The sequence below is a fragment of the Homarus americanus genome, unplaced genomic scaffold (assembly GCF_018991925.1).
Source record: "Homarus americanus isolate GMGI-L3 unplaced genomic scaffold, GMGI_Hamer_2.0 scaffold4060, whole genome shotgun sequence".
Classification (NCBI taxonomy): domain Eukaryota; kingdom Metazoa; phylum Arthropoda; class Malacostraca; order Decapoda; family Nephropidae; genus Homarus; species Homarus americanus.
Genome location: NW_024746161.1, coordinates 8,258,280 through 8,276,252, shown reverse-complemented (window position 1 = coordinate 8,276,252; position 17,973 = coordinate 8,258,280). Strand labels below are relative to the sequence as shown.

Genomic DNA, 17,973 nt, shown 5'->3' with positions numbered 1-17,973 from the left:
GGACAGCTGACAAAGTCATGAAAGGCTTGTTTCCAGTCGAGTCCTTATGCCAGCAGCATCTCGTTTTCTTAGGGCCAGGCGGTCACTCATCCAAGTATCTATTGTCAGCCTACATGCCAGTCAGGTAGTCGTTCAGTTTTCTGTTGATCTTTATTGGCAAGTACTAGAAGTGTAAGGGTTCTTGAATTTACCTGAACATCTGCCAGTGTTGGCCAAATCTGGACTTACTGAAGTTCACACTTAGTGCTGATACAATATTCTCTGGCAAGGGTGTGGTGATTGGGTAGGTGTATTATTAATGCAGGTTCAGGTGTTGTACATTGTGAAGGACGGCATAAAGAAGATGTGTGGTGAGGTGGTGAGGTAGTTTGGTATCCAAGGAATGATGTGTTTATTCTATAGTCTTAATCTCACTGTCTGTTGTAACATAAACCACATCTCTTACACCTTCTAAATTATACCAATTAGTTGAAATGCAGCAATTCATCAAACAATTGAGGAGCTTTATGAAACTTTCTTTGGAGTGTTAAAAATTTCTTTAGTTAACCATTGCCTAATCGTTTTCCTATGTTTTCTGTCACAAAAAATTCAGTACAAACTTTCATAACACATGAATCCAAATATTAACTTCTAAAATTGAAAATGAAAAGCTAAATAATTAATGAAAAGATTAGGATAACATTTGTTTCGGTATCCAGTCAAACTTTTAATAAGTGAATAGCGTACTGTACTGTGACTGGCATTTCAAGCTGAATATGGAAATAACTGTCATTTCTTGTGTAATTGAAAGGATGTGGTGTGATATTAAGATGGGTACTTGATGCTGATAACACTAGGTATCATTACCGCAAGTATTTTACCCGATATTTGTTCCTTACCGAATTTTCTGATGAAAAGAAACGACTGCACCGCTTTCTTCAAGCTACTGCGGGTCTTTACACTCATAACAAACAGAACCAAGGTAAAGTACTTCCTTGTTATATTGTGTTAGGTTTCTATGTTATTTGCTTTGTAGCTTTTAGAAAACTATGCATTTGCAAAAGAATCGGACGGCAGATTCGTGTTCAGCACATCTAAATTACCCTAAAAAATGTTTCTTTGTTGTCGAGCTAGACTGTGCACCAAAACCAATTAAAAATGGTTTTAAAATTAGTGACTCATCCCGCTCCTGAAGGCTTCCCTACATTAGATATTTTCTTCATGTGAGTTCAAGCAGTTCTGATAGATTCTACAAAGTGTTGATGTATGGATATAGACAACAGATACGGTATAGTAGGTGTAATAATGCTTATTTAGCTTTGTTTATTTACAATACAATATACAGTACTGTACAGTACTTAAGAGGTGCTTGTTCAGATACAAAACATAATTTGATATAAAACATAAGATCTTATTCAGATCTTAAACAATCATTCATTTTCATATGGCAGTGTTTGGGTATAATTCAGTTTCAATTTTCTTTTAATAAATTTCCTCAACTGCCTAAGTCTTTCTTTATAAAACATTTATTACAAAGAAGAAACAATGTACGACAAGAAAACTGGATCTGTCATCCAATATATACAGTATATATAAATTCTGCAGTGAAGTTAAAAAAAAAAAAATAACTATAATTTCAACAATAAATTTCATATGATTAAATCCCCTAGTCTTCAATGTACAGTTTGAGAAAAATATGGAAAGTGCATTGGATTTTTTACTTCATATTAACTAATCTTACAATAAAGGGAATCACTCCATGATGATAAAACTTTCAAAACTCTTAATGTAAACCAGATGCCAGTAAGAACACTAATATTTGTAACTATAAAACCAACAGCTTCAAAAATGAAGTGTGGAGCAAAGATTTTCCAGACCATCAAATGTCGCCGCAGGATGAAGGCCGACATGGCTGAGCAAAACATCTGCAAGATACAATGGTTGGGATTGAAGTGTAATCATATAATAGTACCTGTACATGAATTTCAAACATTATCTTCATTAACTATCACTGATGTAGAGCACCCTGCATATTTAAGTACTCCAATTTAAACATAACCCATCCCATATGAATATACTGTAGTCTAAAGTAACACAATAAAACCTAATTAACACTAATCTTCTCAACTCCAAACTATCCTCACCTAATTTAATGTAAACCAACAAAGTTCAATGTGGACTAACACAACCAACCTAATTTAATGTAATCCAACAAAAACTAATTCGAAGCTGATACAACCCATCATCATCAATGTTTTACTGTCACTTTCCATGCCTGCACAGGATAGCTGCAATCACCTAATGGCAGTTCTCAACTCTGCAGAATTTCTTGCAATCACCTAATGGCAGTTCTCAACTCTGCAGAATCTCTTGCAACCACTCTTAGTTGGATGTATATCCCCGAGATCATTCTCATAACCTCTCCCCATGTCATTCTTGGCTTAATCTTAGTTCTCCTCCCCTCCACATCCAAACTCATTCACCTCTTAATCCAATTGTTCTTCTCCATTCACTCCACTTGGTTGAACCATCTCAATCTACCTCTATGCCAAACCTCACCAATACTCTTAAAACCCAAATACTGTACTCTCTTAACTCTGCACAGGGTTTCTTATCTCTCAATATAATATTTGACCGGGTACCCCAATCTCACCATTCTTCAGTTTGATTGAGTCTACATGTCAACCTCTTTAGCTGCTCAAGTTTCACTGCCATAAAACAACACACTTGTTAAGCAGGCTACACACAACTTTCTTTTTCAGCAAAGATAAAGTCCTTTCAATGTCAATAAAGGCAACAACCCTAAACTATTACTAGCCACTCCTGACCCTTGCAACCGAGTTAAACTCGGCACCACCTCCAGCACTGATCATGGTACCTGGGAAGCAGAACCCAGCAACACAACCCAGAGATATAGCCCCAGTATATTGGGAAATATTTATTTCACTGTTGATGTATTGTTTCATTTTAATTCCTATCATTATAAAGGGTTTCTGTCTTATGGAAATTTTCCGTGGCATACACAGTGCAGCACGGCAGTAACCACATGTCTGTGACTCGGGTGGCAAGGCAGGGGCACAACTTGCTGAAGTAATCAAAGATAACAAGATTGAAAAAGATGTATGGAAAGAGTGGATGAGGATAGTGTCAGAAGAGTGACCCAGGATAATGGAGAGGGAAAAAGAGTGACCCAGGATAGTGAAGTGGGCAGAAGAGTGACCCAGGATTGTGGAGTCGACAGATGTGACACAGGAGTGGACAGAAGAGTGACCCAGGATAGTGGAGTGGGCAGAAGAGTGACCCAGGATAGTGGAGTGGGCAGAAGAGTGACCCAGGATAGTGGAGTGGACAGAAGACTGACCCAGGATAGTGGAGTGGGCAGAAGAGTGACCCAGGATAGTGAAGTGGGCAGAAGAGTGATCCAGGATAGTGGAGTGGACAGAAGACTGACCCAGGATAGTGGAGTGGACAGAAGACTGACCCAGGATAGTGGAGTGGACAGAAGACTGACCCAGGATAGTGCGAGTGGGTAGAGATCAGTCCAAACATTATCACAGATAGAAAACAAAAGGGAAAATTAGCATGAAATGTTTTTGGATACCATATGATACAGTCTACACAGATTACACATTACTAATACTTCCATCATCAATTTAAAAGTATTTCCTTTGTTTATGTTCACAGTTCACATCACTTAATAACATACAAAATCCCTAACCCAGTGTTATCAGAATCAAACTTTACAATGAAATATGTGTACTCTTGTCCACAGACACTCTAGTGCTCACTTCCTTTCAAATTCCATTTGCTTTATGATTTTAGAAATATTGTACTGTACCCTGTATTTTCCTAAATAAAAAAAAGGTCAATAATCATGGTTAAAACACAGAAATAAATCAATTTTAAAGTCCTTACCTTTGCAGCATGCAGAAAGGTGTAAGAAAACCCCAGAAATATAAGCGCATCCTCAGCTTTGTCAGGTTCATCAACCAAAAGGAATTCTCCACGCCTTGCTTTCTCACTTTCTAATCTGTTACTGTACATGAAGAAATCAAGAAAATATGAAATTAATTCCTCCAGTTAAATGATATGATAATTATTCTCAGTGTCTGGATTATATACAGATTTAATATACAGTCCAACCCCCAAGTGCATGGATTTTAACCGCATGAAACCCAACTACACTCATCAATGCCATGCAACCCACATTCCAAAGTACACAGGGGTCCCAAGTGTGAGGGCGTAAATTTCCCTATGGCACGGCCGAGTGAGGGAGGGAGAGAGACGAGAGAAAGGAAGTGAACAGAGGAGCTGGCTGTTGATTGGCAGAGTGGCCATTACCAACCAATAAGAGAAGAGGACATCACCAATGACACAAATGACAGTCCCAGTCCTCCTCTCCTCAAGACTCTACAGCGGCTTGCTCTTTCCTGTATTTGAAGTGTTTTTGGTTGCTACAGGTACCATGGCTACCCCACCTACTGCTGTTGGGACTCCAGCACCTGCCCAGCCAGGCAGAAGAGTGAAGTCAATGACCCTGGCATGCAAGGAGATAAAAGACTGGCTGGACAATGGCAAGAAAGTGTTTATTCTTTTTATTTAAGGGCTTATTTCTGTTTTATTATTTACCTTATATAACTCAGGTACACATATTTAACTAAGGGTAACTTCCATAGAGGTTATGTGCAGAAAAAGTGCTTTGAAAGACCAGTTTTGGGTTCATGGTGTGTATCTGGAGGGGTCCCAGAACCATATTTTTTATTTTATTTATATTTTATTTTGTTTTTATGGGGAATAGCCCACCCGGGCACAGGTCATCGACCCACAATGTGGCCTAGGGGGCGAAAAAATAAGAGTAAAAAGAAATTAAAAATAGAAAAGAAAAAGATTATATTAATCTACACCAGGAAGATGCCAGAAAACCAACTTTTTGAAGTGAGACAGATAGTATAAGTATGGAAACACAGAAAAAGGCAGAACATTCCACAGTTTGGATGTGTGAGGAAAGAAGGATGTACTAGAACGGGTTATCCTAGTGTGACCGACATCCGCAGAGAAATGGTGGGCACCACGGGCAAGACGAGTGTTACAAGCCCACGGCCTTGCCGGCGGTACACTGGATGCCAAATCCACCAAACATTGCTCGTTAAAGTACCTGTAAATGAGTGTGAAGCAACATTGCGGCGAAGAGAAAGGAAAGAAAGATTATCAGCTAAAGGAGGAGAGTCAATAAGACAAAATGCCTTTGATTCCACCCTATCTAACAGTTGGACAGAAGAAGAGCCACCCCAGATATGAGAGCAGTACTCCAAGCTAGGACGAAGGAATCACTTATAAACTTGAAGCAACTACTACAGCATTCCAAGCTTTTGGGAGGCAACTTTAGCAATGTTGTGGATGTGTGGCTACCATGACATATTAGAGGAAATGGTGAGGCCTAGCATGTCTATTTTAGAAATTGGCAGAATGATAGCATCCTGAAATGTGCTTGGTGGGAGATCATCTAATTTAGAAAGTGTACTTGGTAAATACAAAGTTTTATTACCACTGAATTTAACCAAGATTCTACCTCCTCATTCAGGGAGGCTCCCAAGTACGCACCGTTCCGTTGGCACCAATTACCCGCGTACTTGGGGGTAGCACTGTACAGTACAGTATATCAAACAAAGACAGCCGATCAGCTGATGAAAATATAGTATCCCCCACACATCACCTGCTAGCAGATAGTATTGTAAATTACTGTAAAGTACACATTAATATTTAATATTTTATTCCTTCCCATAAGGTACAAATAATCCAAATAATCTTAGATTATTCGAGTATTTACTCAAATATTCCAGAATTACTGCACGACTGTATGTATAACTGAGTATGACATACAATACATATAACAGTTCTTTGGTGGTAAAAATTGCTATACTATACTGTACATATAAGGGAGTGCAGTATAGGAGTAGCAGGTACAGTATATGGATTCCCTGTAGCTATTTCTTAGAAAATTAGATCATCAAATATCTTGAGAAATAAAAGCAAGGATACAAAATCTCATTAGCAAATAAAAAGTTATCCAGCAATAAAAAAAGTAATTAATAATAAATTACCTGTTGCTTCGTAGCTTTGGGAATATCACCCCCATGGTGAGTGGTGCCAACAAAACCAACGGTAATGAGAAGCCAAACAATATTTGTGAAGAGAATGTGTTCAATCCAACTAGAAATGCTGGTATAAGATTGCTGCCGCTCCACTCGCCTTCAAACCCCACAAAAGCTGCAGACCAGTGCAAAGAAGGGAATGTTGCTTGATGTCCAGTACTGTAGAAGCCATGAATGCTCAACATAAACCATACACAAGTTGCTGACCAGGATGGCTTCATAATAATACCTAAAACAAGAAAGTATGTTAAGTACTGTACAGCATTCCTGAAAGTCAAACATTAACTCATCTATCTTACCAGCAAGTGATTCACCTTGCATGTTAATTCATAATTAAACACTATTTCAATCTTTCCAGTTAATGAATTATTTGAAACTTGTGAGAGCATTCTGTTAATATATATACTTCCCTGTTTAATATTGATTAAATAACAAAGACTTACTTGAATTGTCAGCAGTCCTCCAGGAAGTAGCAGCTTGGAGGAAAAGGCAGGCTATGGCAGTTAACAGGAGAAATACCACTGCAGGAGCTATACCATCCCCAGCCACCATCACTATCACAACCAGAGTCACTGTTAACACTGTCACTAGTGGAGCTGACACAGCTGTTGCTAACCCATACACTATAGGGATATTTGATCCTTTTTGACCGTCTGATTTGTATTTTTCCACCAAAGTCTGACAAAGTCGGGGTATTAGTGCACTTGGGTTTTCCATCACTGATTGGATATTAGTTTTACTTTTTGATGGTGGCACCTCATATATTAATAAAGGGACTAAATACAAAATCGCTGTATAAATAAGAGCAAGGGCATAACTTATTCTTGGCAGAATCACCACATACTCATTGACCTTTAAGTTGTGTAGTGTGGGTGCTGCTTGTAGTGCCCAGTGACCTGCCACAAGGACCCCACACACAACTGGGACAGAATTATACAAAATGACTCCAAGTCTAGATCCATTCATGTTACCACACATCAACAGCCACCGACGTGGTAACCACACCAGTAAAATTAAGGCAAAGAGGCTAGTAAAGTACCGCCAATTACGCAGACTCTGAGGCAGCCCTGTCATGGGTGTGTGAACTTGGCCTGGAGTACACCACGATTGCTCCTCACGGCACTTCCAGAACCAGGAGCTGAGTCGCACAGAGAAAAATAATACTGACAAGGTCACAATATATAAAATGGAATAGAAATTAATTGATAATTTGAAACTCTTAGTTGAGGATATATTGAAGCCCCTTTTTCTTTGTCTTTTAAACAGTGGTATGAAAAGCTGAATTACTAGACAAGAAATTAAAATAAATGCTACCACATAATTTTCTACAACAACATAACTATTGGAAAAACTTCCAACACACAAAAGAAATGATAACAATAGTGAAATGCTGTCACTTGCATTAATATAAAAACTAGCAGAGGTCATGACCTGCCTATGAAAATATATCCATATTAGTATGAAGAAACTGGCAATATAACCAAGCACTGAAATACTACAATATGGAATGAAGAGAAAAAGAGCATTAACCATAACTGTAAGATACAGTAGCCTAACAGGTATTTTGCTCCTAAGCATGCACTTATAATAGGTAACAACCAACATTAGTGTCAAAACAATAAACATAAGAAGAAGTCCACTCATCATCTCTGACATATTAAACTTGGCCCATACTTCTTCACACATAATTTTTGCAAGTGTTAGGTACTCAGTGTAAACTCTCTTCTGTTCTCTAACTGGAAGCTTTTCAAAGCCTAGTGACATTTTGCTGTGTAGTGACTCTATTCTGTGCCAAAGATCACTGGGAAATACATTTCCTAAGTTTTTATAATCTTTTAGGTATCTTTTGACCTGCTTTACATTCTGTGCTAAAGCAACTAGCTGCCGCTGCTCAGCCTCCTCACCGGTCTGACCAACAGTGACTAATATCCTATCCATAACTTTGCCCAAATTAGAATATGGTATTGGAATTCCAAGAGCAAGAGCAAGTGTTGGAACAAAATCCACTTGAGCAACTGACAGTGGATGTTCATGCTCTGAAACAGAGGGTGTCATATCAAGTGCTGGACTGTACACGAAGAGAGCGGCCTTAAGTTCATCGTCTGAGTCACCACCGTGGTCTCCAGTCCTGGTCATGCCATGATCACCAAACACAAAGAGAACAGTTTCATTCCCAATACCATTTGCCACTTTCCTGAAAATTGAAAACAAGAACATTACAATACTGTACAGTACTCTCCACAAAAAAATATTAAATAAATCTAACAAACAATATCTACATAACCTTAACTCTTAACACCAACAAGCTTATCTTTATCCCCAGAGAAATCTCCCTAATAAAGTGCACAACACAAGAAAAGTATCCACTAACCCTAAGAGTGTTTCATAACCAATCTCCACTAATCCCTTCACTTCTAGACGTCACTTATACTATTATATTTGACCAATGCCAGAAGATTTCATTCAGAAGAGAGACCCCTCATACCTAAGGGGTTTAGGGAAGACAATAGTAATTGGAATGTGAATGATATTTTTTTTCAAATGATAAGATAAACAATGTACAGTACAGGATTCCAGAACAAATATTAGTTTGTGTAAAGGTTTAACTGATCATTTAATGGATGGATAGATAGATAAAGAGCTTTATCAGTAAAATCATTAAACAACTTTACATTGAATCAATGTGTACATATACAAAGCAGATATACAATGCACATAAACAGTTCAAGTATACAAATGATGTATGTATGTATATACTGTACCTGCATGGCCTGTTGCAGCTTCTTTTGTCATGCATTTCTCACCTCTCCCCATGTCATTCTTGGCCGACCCCTACATCTCCTTTCCATTCAAACTCTTGACCTAATTGGTTTCCTTCATTCTCTTCACGCATGCAAACCAACTCAGCATACGTCTACACAAAACTTAGCCAATACTAGCCACCCTCTTAGCTCTGAGCAGGGTTTTGTAGCTCTCAGTCATATTACACCAAAAAGTCATCTATTATGATACAGTATACAAAACAGTATTATTTCCACCTTTTCTACAGTTCCACACATTTCTGTCACTAACAAGAAAAACCTGACACACTAGGAAGAACATATGTAACACACAATAAGCTGCTGAATTTAGCTGGAAACTCAATGCCAGCAGATACAAACACGATGCTGATTTGTTGCTGGCTTGGGTAGGTTCGTCTCCTACTGACCCAGACCCAAGTTACAGTAAATTATTTTTTATCATAATTGTTTTTTCTAGCTGCACTCACCATTTAATTATTATTTTGAGAGAGAGAGAGAGAGAGAGAGAGAGGAATGTGCATAAGTTTGACTTGTAGCAGGAAAAATAATGATAGATCTATGATATTACTAGCAAAGGGAGGGAGGGGGGAAAAAAGAGACATCTGTTCTCTCACCACTGAAAGAGTGAAACAATCCTCATTAATTACTAAGTATTAATATATGATTACACCAGTCATCATCTTCAGTTGAAATCTTTATGTTGAATACTAGCAAGTGTCAAGATTATTCTCCCCGCTTACTTCACCTGATGATTAAACACCCCAAAACTGTATTACCTAAGGAGGGGGGGGAGGAGGGAGGTTAGGTTGGTATTAGGATGTTTATACATTTTTTAAACTTTGTATTTATTTATGGTTCTTTATTATTATTAGTTTTTGTTATGCTTATTTCTATTTATTTTTATATTTTTATTATTATTACTGTTGTTATTATTACTATATTTTTTATTTAATATTATTATATTGTTGCCCCCCAGGCCCTGATGCGGGTCAGTGACCTGTGCCCGAGTGGGCTAATTCCCCCCCTCCCCCCCCCCACCACAAAAAAAAAGTTGGGGGACAAAGTTTACTTAATCCACATATTTGACAATTAATTACCTATTAATATTTTACAAGGGTCATTGTTGTCAATGGGTAATAGCCTAACATGAGCAAAACTTCTGTGAATGCTTATCTTTTCATCATATACCTGCTTGTGATATTTCAATATCTCTGTAAATTTTGGTTTGGAAAAATGTAATACTGTAAATGATACCAACTCTATTATGTAATTCATCTGCTTCAGCTTGGCAGCCATTTCAGGATGATTTGGACCATAGCGATGGCCACAATGATCCACTCCAAGAAAGTGGCCAATGATAACATCCCATTCCTCTTGCATCATCTCTTGCTCCAAATGTTTCTTCACACTATTGTCAACAGAATGCAGATCCATCACATTGAAGGATGGGTAAAGAAATGACTGATTAAACCTGCAGAAGAAGAAAAATTACTGCACAATCATAAAAGTAAATAACTTTTCTTTTTGTCTGGGGCAGAAATGAAAAAATGACATGATTATAATTGATGATGAAGAACTCTATTAAGGTCTTTTCATCCTAGGCGTTCTTTAGAATGTCAAACTTTCACACAACAGACGCCAAAAAGAATAATAATCTCACCTGCCAGGGAACAGTCCTCCCCACGTATCGTCTCCAAGAATAATCACACGTCTTCCACAACTGACCAGTTGATCCACAATGTTGTCTTCTGATATCTCTTCACTGTTAACAGAGACAGCAAAATTATATTCTGGAATTCTGTACTTCTCAAATTGATACTTGACCAGTAGTCTGAGATAAGTGATAAGGAGTCTGAATGAAGGTTCACAGACAGTAGTGAACAAGTACAGTATAGTATGCAAATGGCAAGGTTTGGCCTACTGATGTATATAAGGTCAGCAGTGTGAACAGTGATAATGAATTTTTTAACATTAGCCAGTTCAAACTGAAATTATTAGATGAAATAAGGCAAATAAATAAAAAACAGTAATAAAATTAGAAATAACATGTCATCTGCTTTAGTATCAACAGTGTAGCATCAGTAAATGGGAGAATATAATAGACCATCAATATTCACAAGACTTCTTGAAAAACCCCGTGAATGAAGAAACCGTAAATGTTCAAAACTTGGTACAGTGGGATAGAGGGGGCATGGTTACTGGTACGACTGATCATAGTGGTAAATGTTTTAAGAACAATGACTACAATAAATACTGTACCTGTAATTAATAATAAATTTTAGAATGTAAATGTTTTTTGCTTGCCTTTGATGATGACGATAATGATATGAGGCATTCTGTGTAACAGTGACGATTGCCCCAAATTTACATTTTGAGAAAGCATACACCAACTTACCACTGTAAGAAAAAAGAATTCAAGCGAGCAGTTTTTCTCTCACCAACAAATGTGCTGTAGATGTCCACAACTTCTTTATTATTTAATATGAAGATACTAATTATACATTTATAGTCATTTAATGAAAGAATTTCAAGTACGGTAGTAAATTACAGTACATGTCATGGAATTCAACTTAGTAAACATGGCATGGAGTTTAAATTGATGGTGAAAATTTACCTTATTGTAAAACAAAATAATTAGTAATGGACACACACCATTATTAACTCTGAGTTAGGGATTTACTATATGTACTGTACAGCTCTGTCTTTTCTCCCAGTCCTATTCATTTCTGTACTGTACTCACAGATCTCAAGCCTTCATTTACCTGGCACACAGGAAACTGTATACTCACATGGCCTACCTACACTGTATACATACTGTACAGTACAGTAACTTTATGCAGTTATATAGTTCAGCATGAATATAATAAATTGGTTTACAAACATGCTTATCCAAATGTAAACTTGTATGACAACTTTACTGAATACTGGTAAATATTGTTATTACAGTACAGTGAACCCTCGAAGATCTGGACTTAAAGGGAGAACCACCTGTCCGGAAAAGCGATTGTCAGGATTTTCCAGCGAATAATAAATGATATAAGAAACACCAAAAATACAGTACTAATGAAGTGATAAACAAATTACCTTATAAAAACCATGCATTTACCTATGATAACATAATAAGAAAGATTGTATCATTATTAGAGTGAATGAAATAATATTACCACAAACCACAATTGTCAACTCTGTTATGTTTCCCACCTCCTCGGGCACCTGTGTCCAAGCAACTGCTGGGTAAAGCAGTGCCCACGGGCCTAAAATGTTCTTTGCTCTGGTTTGGGAATGTTTCTTAAGGAAACTTCTAGGAGGCTTCTTAGCCCAGAACCCCCAATTTTTTTGTCCCGATCTTCCGAAATCCGGATTTCCCGTGTCAGGATCTTCGAGGGTTTACTGTACAGTATTATAATTATTAATTTGGTTAGAAAATATACTAACAGGCCTTACAAGCATTGATTCAAATATTTTACATTAATTTATATATCCACCGGTAGCTGCTTGTCCAGTTAAAATAATTACTGTAATCTACAGTACAGTATTCTCACACAAATAATTAAAGCTCTGGTTCACAGGCCTGTAGTCTTCATTGAGAATAAATTCAAACTTAAAAAGTTTTACTGTATAAACAACTATCAAATACTGCACCTGGCAAAGTTGTGACTGACATCAATGAATGTAGGGAGACTACCAGTGGTAAGGCCCTTCAGCCGCTGCATGGTGGTGGTGGGAGCATCAGCAATGAATGGAACAAGGTGAGCTTGCCTGGGTCTGTCCTTAACAAGATTACTGAATATTGGCATTTTGTTCTGATAAGGTAAGGCATCCTCATCCTTCAGGGAGTGATTGTAAATGGCAAAATCATATCTTAAGGCATCAATTAAGAGTACAACAGCTTTTTTGAAGGTGGGGGGCATCCAACACCCATCTTTTGAAGTCTTCCCAATATTGGTTCCATCATTCTTAGTTTCAAAAGGAATTTCTCCCATTTTAAAATCTTCACAGCTTGAATTAAGCATAACAACTTGTCTTGTCAGGAGAAACCCATGGCTAAATATTAACAATCCAACTACCACAAGCTCACTAAAGCACAAAATTAAGATAAAAACTTGTGAACTTCCAAAACCTGCCATCTTCAACAGCTAAGCCAGACCTGTAAAGGAAAAAAACATGTTAGTTACAGTACAACTAAAAGAAATAGCTGATGAAAATCTTCAACGTAGCTAAGCAAAGTTCCACAGATAGCCGTAGCTGTACACTAATATGTGCTATGTGATTCACTTAAATGATTTTAAGGCAGTGAATATTTGTCCAGCACTCTGGTGATAGTCATCGAGCATCCCAGACAGATAATTATTAAGAAATTTTATATATATATATATATATATATATATATATATATATATATATATATATATATATATATATATATATATATATATATATATATATATATATATATATATATATATATATATAGTACTCACCCTGAAGATGTGAATTACACCTAAAGCTTTGGGAACTATATATATACCTAGATCACGCTACAACAGTGATTTACATATATATATATATATATATATATATATATATATATATATATATATATATATATATATATATATATATATATATATATATATATATATATATATATATATATATATATATATATATATATATATATATATATATGAATACAGTAGTTGCTGAAGTTTGACAGATTGAAGTTTATTAATACAAGTACCTGTAATCAATTAAGATTTGTATACAATAGATCATATACACCTCGATGGTCCATCCCTCATAAAGCTCTTCAAAAGCATGTTCCCCCACTTGGAGTACAAAATGTAATGTCAATCTGTTTCATCCCAAGATACTGTATGCTAAAGACTGCCAGTTGATCAAAAATGTCCAAAAGAGATCTACTTAACTAGTGCCTGCACTTAGGACCTCAGGTTCCAAGAGAGAATGTTATGTGGGTTTCTTTCATTGGCAGGTTTTAATTATAGATGTTAATCACTATCTTAGGTTGTATTAGGTTAAATTTAGCTATACAAGTTAAGTTGGTTCAATTCATTAACCAATGTTTCCACAAGAAATTCTGGGGAACTTCTAACACTGCTGAAGTACTAAGTACCAGATACTGCTACATTATATACTGTAATCTAACATTTATAAAATGAAACAAATTAACCTACCTAACCTAAAATACTCGATACAGTATATATCTTCTTTTTCATCTTCTTCAACAGTTCCTTATACAGGTACTGTGTGAAGTTTAACCATTTTTTTTGTAGTTAGGTAAGGTTAGTTAGATTTCTTTGGTTGGTTAGATCATGTTTTATTAGGTTGTAGTATATGTCGCCTCTTTTAAAATACTGTACTGTACTTACCATAAATATAAGAACAGTATGAAATAATTCTTAAAATCCATAAGCTTTTTCTGGTGGCAGCAGTGCTTTCATACATTACCAAAGTTCCTACTATACCCTTTCCACACTAACCTGGCCCGTAGGCCCCACCCCTCTTCTATACTAACAGCTGATTGGTTCATAGAAAATTCAAACTATTGTGTTCACAATTGGTAAGCAGACCTGTTATTATCTAAAATAATGTTAAATATATGGAATATCAAAATGCAAATAATTTTAAGGCATTAGCACTTCAGAGAGGATGTTAGAAAATATAAATATTTACTATTAAAGGTCAATATAAATACGCGCTTATATATGTGCAGTCCAGGGGTAGGTAAAACGCTCAGGGGAACCAATCAGCTATCCATTCTTATGCTAAAGATTCTACTCTTCACTCTTCTTCGCATTTTTCCCTTACCCCTAATTCTCAAACTAGATCTGTTTCTAGAGCCGATATCATTACAACTATCACTGCGGATCTCTGCAGCATCTCCGAATGGGGAGGTAGAAATTTGGTTAAATTCAAGAGTAATAAAACTCAATATTTACCAATTACACTTTCCAAATTAGATGATCTCCCACCAATCGCATTTCAGGACGCTATCATTCTGCCAATTTCTAAAATAGACATGCTAGGCCTCACCATTTCCTCTAATATGTCATGGTAGCCACACATCCTCAACAATGCTAAAGCTGCCTCCCAAAAGCTGGGAATGCTGTACAGATGCCGTAGCTACTTCACTCCTGAGCAGTTGCTTCAAGTATATACAGTATAGGGGATTCATTCGTGCTAACTTGGAGTACTGCTCTCATATCTGGGGTGGCTCTTCTTCTGTCCAACTGTTAGATAGGGTGGAATCAAAGGCATTTTGTCTTATTAACTCTCCTCCTTTAGTTGAAAATCTTTCTTCCCTTTCTCTTCGCCGCAATGTTGCTTCACGCTCACTCTTTTACAGGTACTTTAATGGGCAATGTTCGGTGGATTTGGCATCATGTGTACCGCCGGCAAGGTCATGGGCTCGTAACACTCGTCTAGTCCGCGGTGCCCACCGTTTCTCTGTGGATGTCGGTCACACCAGAATAACCCGTTATAGTACAGCCTTCTTTTCTCACACAGCCAAACTGTGGATTGCTCTGCCTTCTTCTGTGTTTCCATACTCATACAATGTCTCACTTCAGAAAGCTGGTTTTCTAGCATCTTCGTGGTGTAGATTAATATAACCTTTTTCTTTTCTATTTTTTAACTTCTGTTTACTCTTATTATTTTGCACCCAAGGCCCCATTGTGGGTCGATGACCTGTGACCGGGTGGGCTATTCCCCCTAAAAAAAAAGACGAGGGGCGTGGCTTACGAGCCAGCTTAGCGTGGAAATACTATACTAGTTAAGTTAGGTTGGTAACAGAGAAGAGTGAACGTCGAGTATAAAGTGGTATCAGCCAGTTTGGGGGAAAAAAAATCCGTAAAATTATCGTTTCCGTCATGCACCTATTTGGAAGTCATTCAAAACACTACAAAAACCATTGAAAACACAGAATTTCAACCTAACCTACACTTAAAATCCAACAATTCACTGGATGACTGAACCGAGAATAATAAATAAAATAAGAAAGGTTCTTTAGTTATTATTTCGGTAGTGCCCTTACAATAATTATACATTACCTATATTTATTAACTCTTTAAATATCTACTTTATCAATATCATAACATTTCTCAATACTTTCTTTTAACAAATCCTGGTCAACTAAGCCATCATATACGTCAACCATCATCCATACTTCTCCACCAACAAACAACAGTAAAACACAACTCCTTCTAATACATTACCGAATATTACAGGCAGGAGAACAGTCAGAAGATCATCTTGAAGTAAATGTGGAGGCCACCAGAAACCTCCACCATCACCTGTTAGGGAGAGCCAAAGTGAAGCATTATACCGAACCCTCACACTCTCTACTTTAACAGAACAGTCACATATTAAAGTAATAAGACAATATGATAGTTTTTTATATTCGTTATCTATTCCACTAATAAAAAAGAAATCCTGTAATATATTTATCAGAGATTGTGGGTCACTGTTGGAACCAATATTTATATAAAAAGCCTACACAACTCCCCTAACCTAGCTGAATTATTACTTTTATTTACTTTTATCCTCTTCACCGTTAATTGGATCGTTATGACAAATTAATGCCCGAACTAATTGAAATAAATGTGATAACTAAATAAAACATAAAATAGTGTTGATAGAGGAGTTTGGGTCTAGGGGTCCGGAGGTTCGGTTTGGGTTTCATTACAACCGGTAAATAATCTAATGTAAAAATAAATACTAATCAATGGCATAATTAATATCCCTGATTTTCAGTATGTTTATAATTTTCTTGGTATTCCCGTCGATATATAATGTTGGTGTCTCTTTTATTAAATTATTGTCTCTTTTATTAACTCGTCTGGGGTTCGAGTAACGCTTTGGCAGTACACACGTGAGAAGGGTGTAATCCAGTGATGTATTTTGTACGGATAAATTATATAAATTAGTCTAAATAACAGCTTTTGGATGAAATTTCAGACGAATTAGTTTAAATGGTGGTTTAAATTTCTAACTTCTTTCCTCGACCAAGTGAAAGTTAGTGAAGTTGATGAATAATTGAAGGTAGCAAAATAATAATAACAAAAATGTTAACTTTGACTATACAGTATATGGTAGAATTTACATATCTGAGTTGAATATTGTTTATTCATAGAAGCTTAAATAATTATTTTAAAACACTTTATTTGGGCAAAGAATACAAATACTGTACAAGTGAACAAATAACACTGTGTATTGTCTGCGGGTGATTACGTTAGATGGGGTTGGTTTGGTTTGGGCCGAGTCTGGGTTAGGTTAAGTTGGGTTAGGTTAAGTTAGGTCAGGTCTAGTTAGGTAATTTGAGGTTGAGTTAGGTTATATAGTATTGGAAGATTAAGTAAGGTCAGTTTATGTTAGGTTATATGAAGAATGGGTCAGGTTACAATAGTTTAGATTCCGTTAAATTATTTTACATGTTAGGATAAGTTATGTTAGCTAAGGTTATGGGAAGGTCAAATTACGTTGTGTTAAGTTTGTGTTAGGTTAGGTAAAACTAAGGTAGGTTTGGTTAGGTTACATTTCTGCTTAGGCTAGGTTAGGTTTCACATACTTTTATTAGTTACCGGGTGTTCCCGGGTTCGGGAATTAGTGAGTTCTCTGGAAATTGTTATTTCGACGCAGGTAAAGTACATACCTCTGAGGACCTGACAGGTGCAGGAAAAATCGAGAAAGAGGTGAAGGTGGTCGTGGAGGGTCGCCAAGGTGACACAGAGTTAGCGGAAGTTATCCTAGACTTTTGTGAACATGAGTGGTACTGTAGGGGCCAGTGATGACCTGCCTGGGGACCAATCATAACCTTGACGTTGACATTATATATATATATATATATATATATATATATATATATATATATATATATATATATATATATATATATATATATATATACAGTATATATATATTTCAGGTAGATCCACAATGAAAACGTGGATAAGATAAATCTTGATAAAATCACACGGGAAAAAGGAAACAACGGAGCACCTTAGCTTTCGTCTTTATTCAAG

At 36.6% G+C, this 17,973-nt stretch overlaps 1 protein-coding gene across 1 annotated transcript; it reads right to left on the bottom strand.

The window, feature by feature from the left end:
- Nucleotides 1-1,272: 1,272 nt before the first annotated feature.
- Nucleotides 1,273-16,372, bottom strand: LOC121878942 (GPI ethanolamine phosphate transferase 3-like). The gene is made up of 8 exons (XM_042385381.1): nucleotides 16,168-16,372; nucleotides 12,575-13,079; nucleotides 10,593-10,694; nucleotides 10,191-10,403; nucleotides 6,575-8,325; nucleotides 6,081-6,360; nucleotides 3,895-4,015; nucleotides 1,273-1,904 (listed from the first exon to the last, which is right to left on the bottom strand). The coding sequence occupies exons 2-8, from the start codon at nucleotides 13,057-13,059 to the stop codon at nucleotides 1,707-1,709; spliced, it is 3,150 nt and encodes a 1,049-aa protein (XP_042241315.1). The 5' UTR covers nucleotides 13,060-13,079; nucleotides 16,168-16,372; the 3' UTR covers nucleotides 1,273-1,706.
- Between the last annotated feature and the right edge of the window lie 1,601 nt (nucleotides 16,373-17,973).

What these genes read in the sequence shown, in the direction of transcription:
- LOC121878942 (XM_042385381.1), bottom strand. Translation starts at nt 13,059, where the DNA reads ATGGCAGGTTTTGGAAGTTCACAAGTTTTTATCTTAATTTTGTGCTTT. An exon ending in CCAAAGCTACGAAGCAACAG is followed by an intron (nt 4,016 to 6,080) that starts GTAATTTATTAT and finishes CTTCATGTACAG; the next exon opens with TAACAGATTAGAAAGTGAGA. An exon ending in CCTTTCTGCATGCTGCAAAG is followed by an intron (nt 1,905 to 3,894) that starts GTAAGGACTTTA and finishes TGTATCTTGCAG; the next exon opens with ATGTTTTGCTCAGCCATGTC.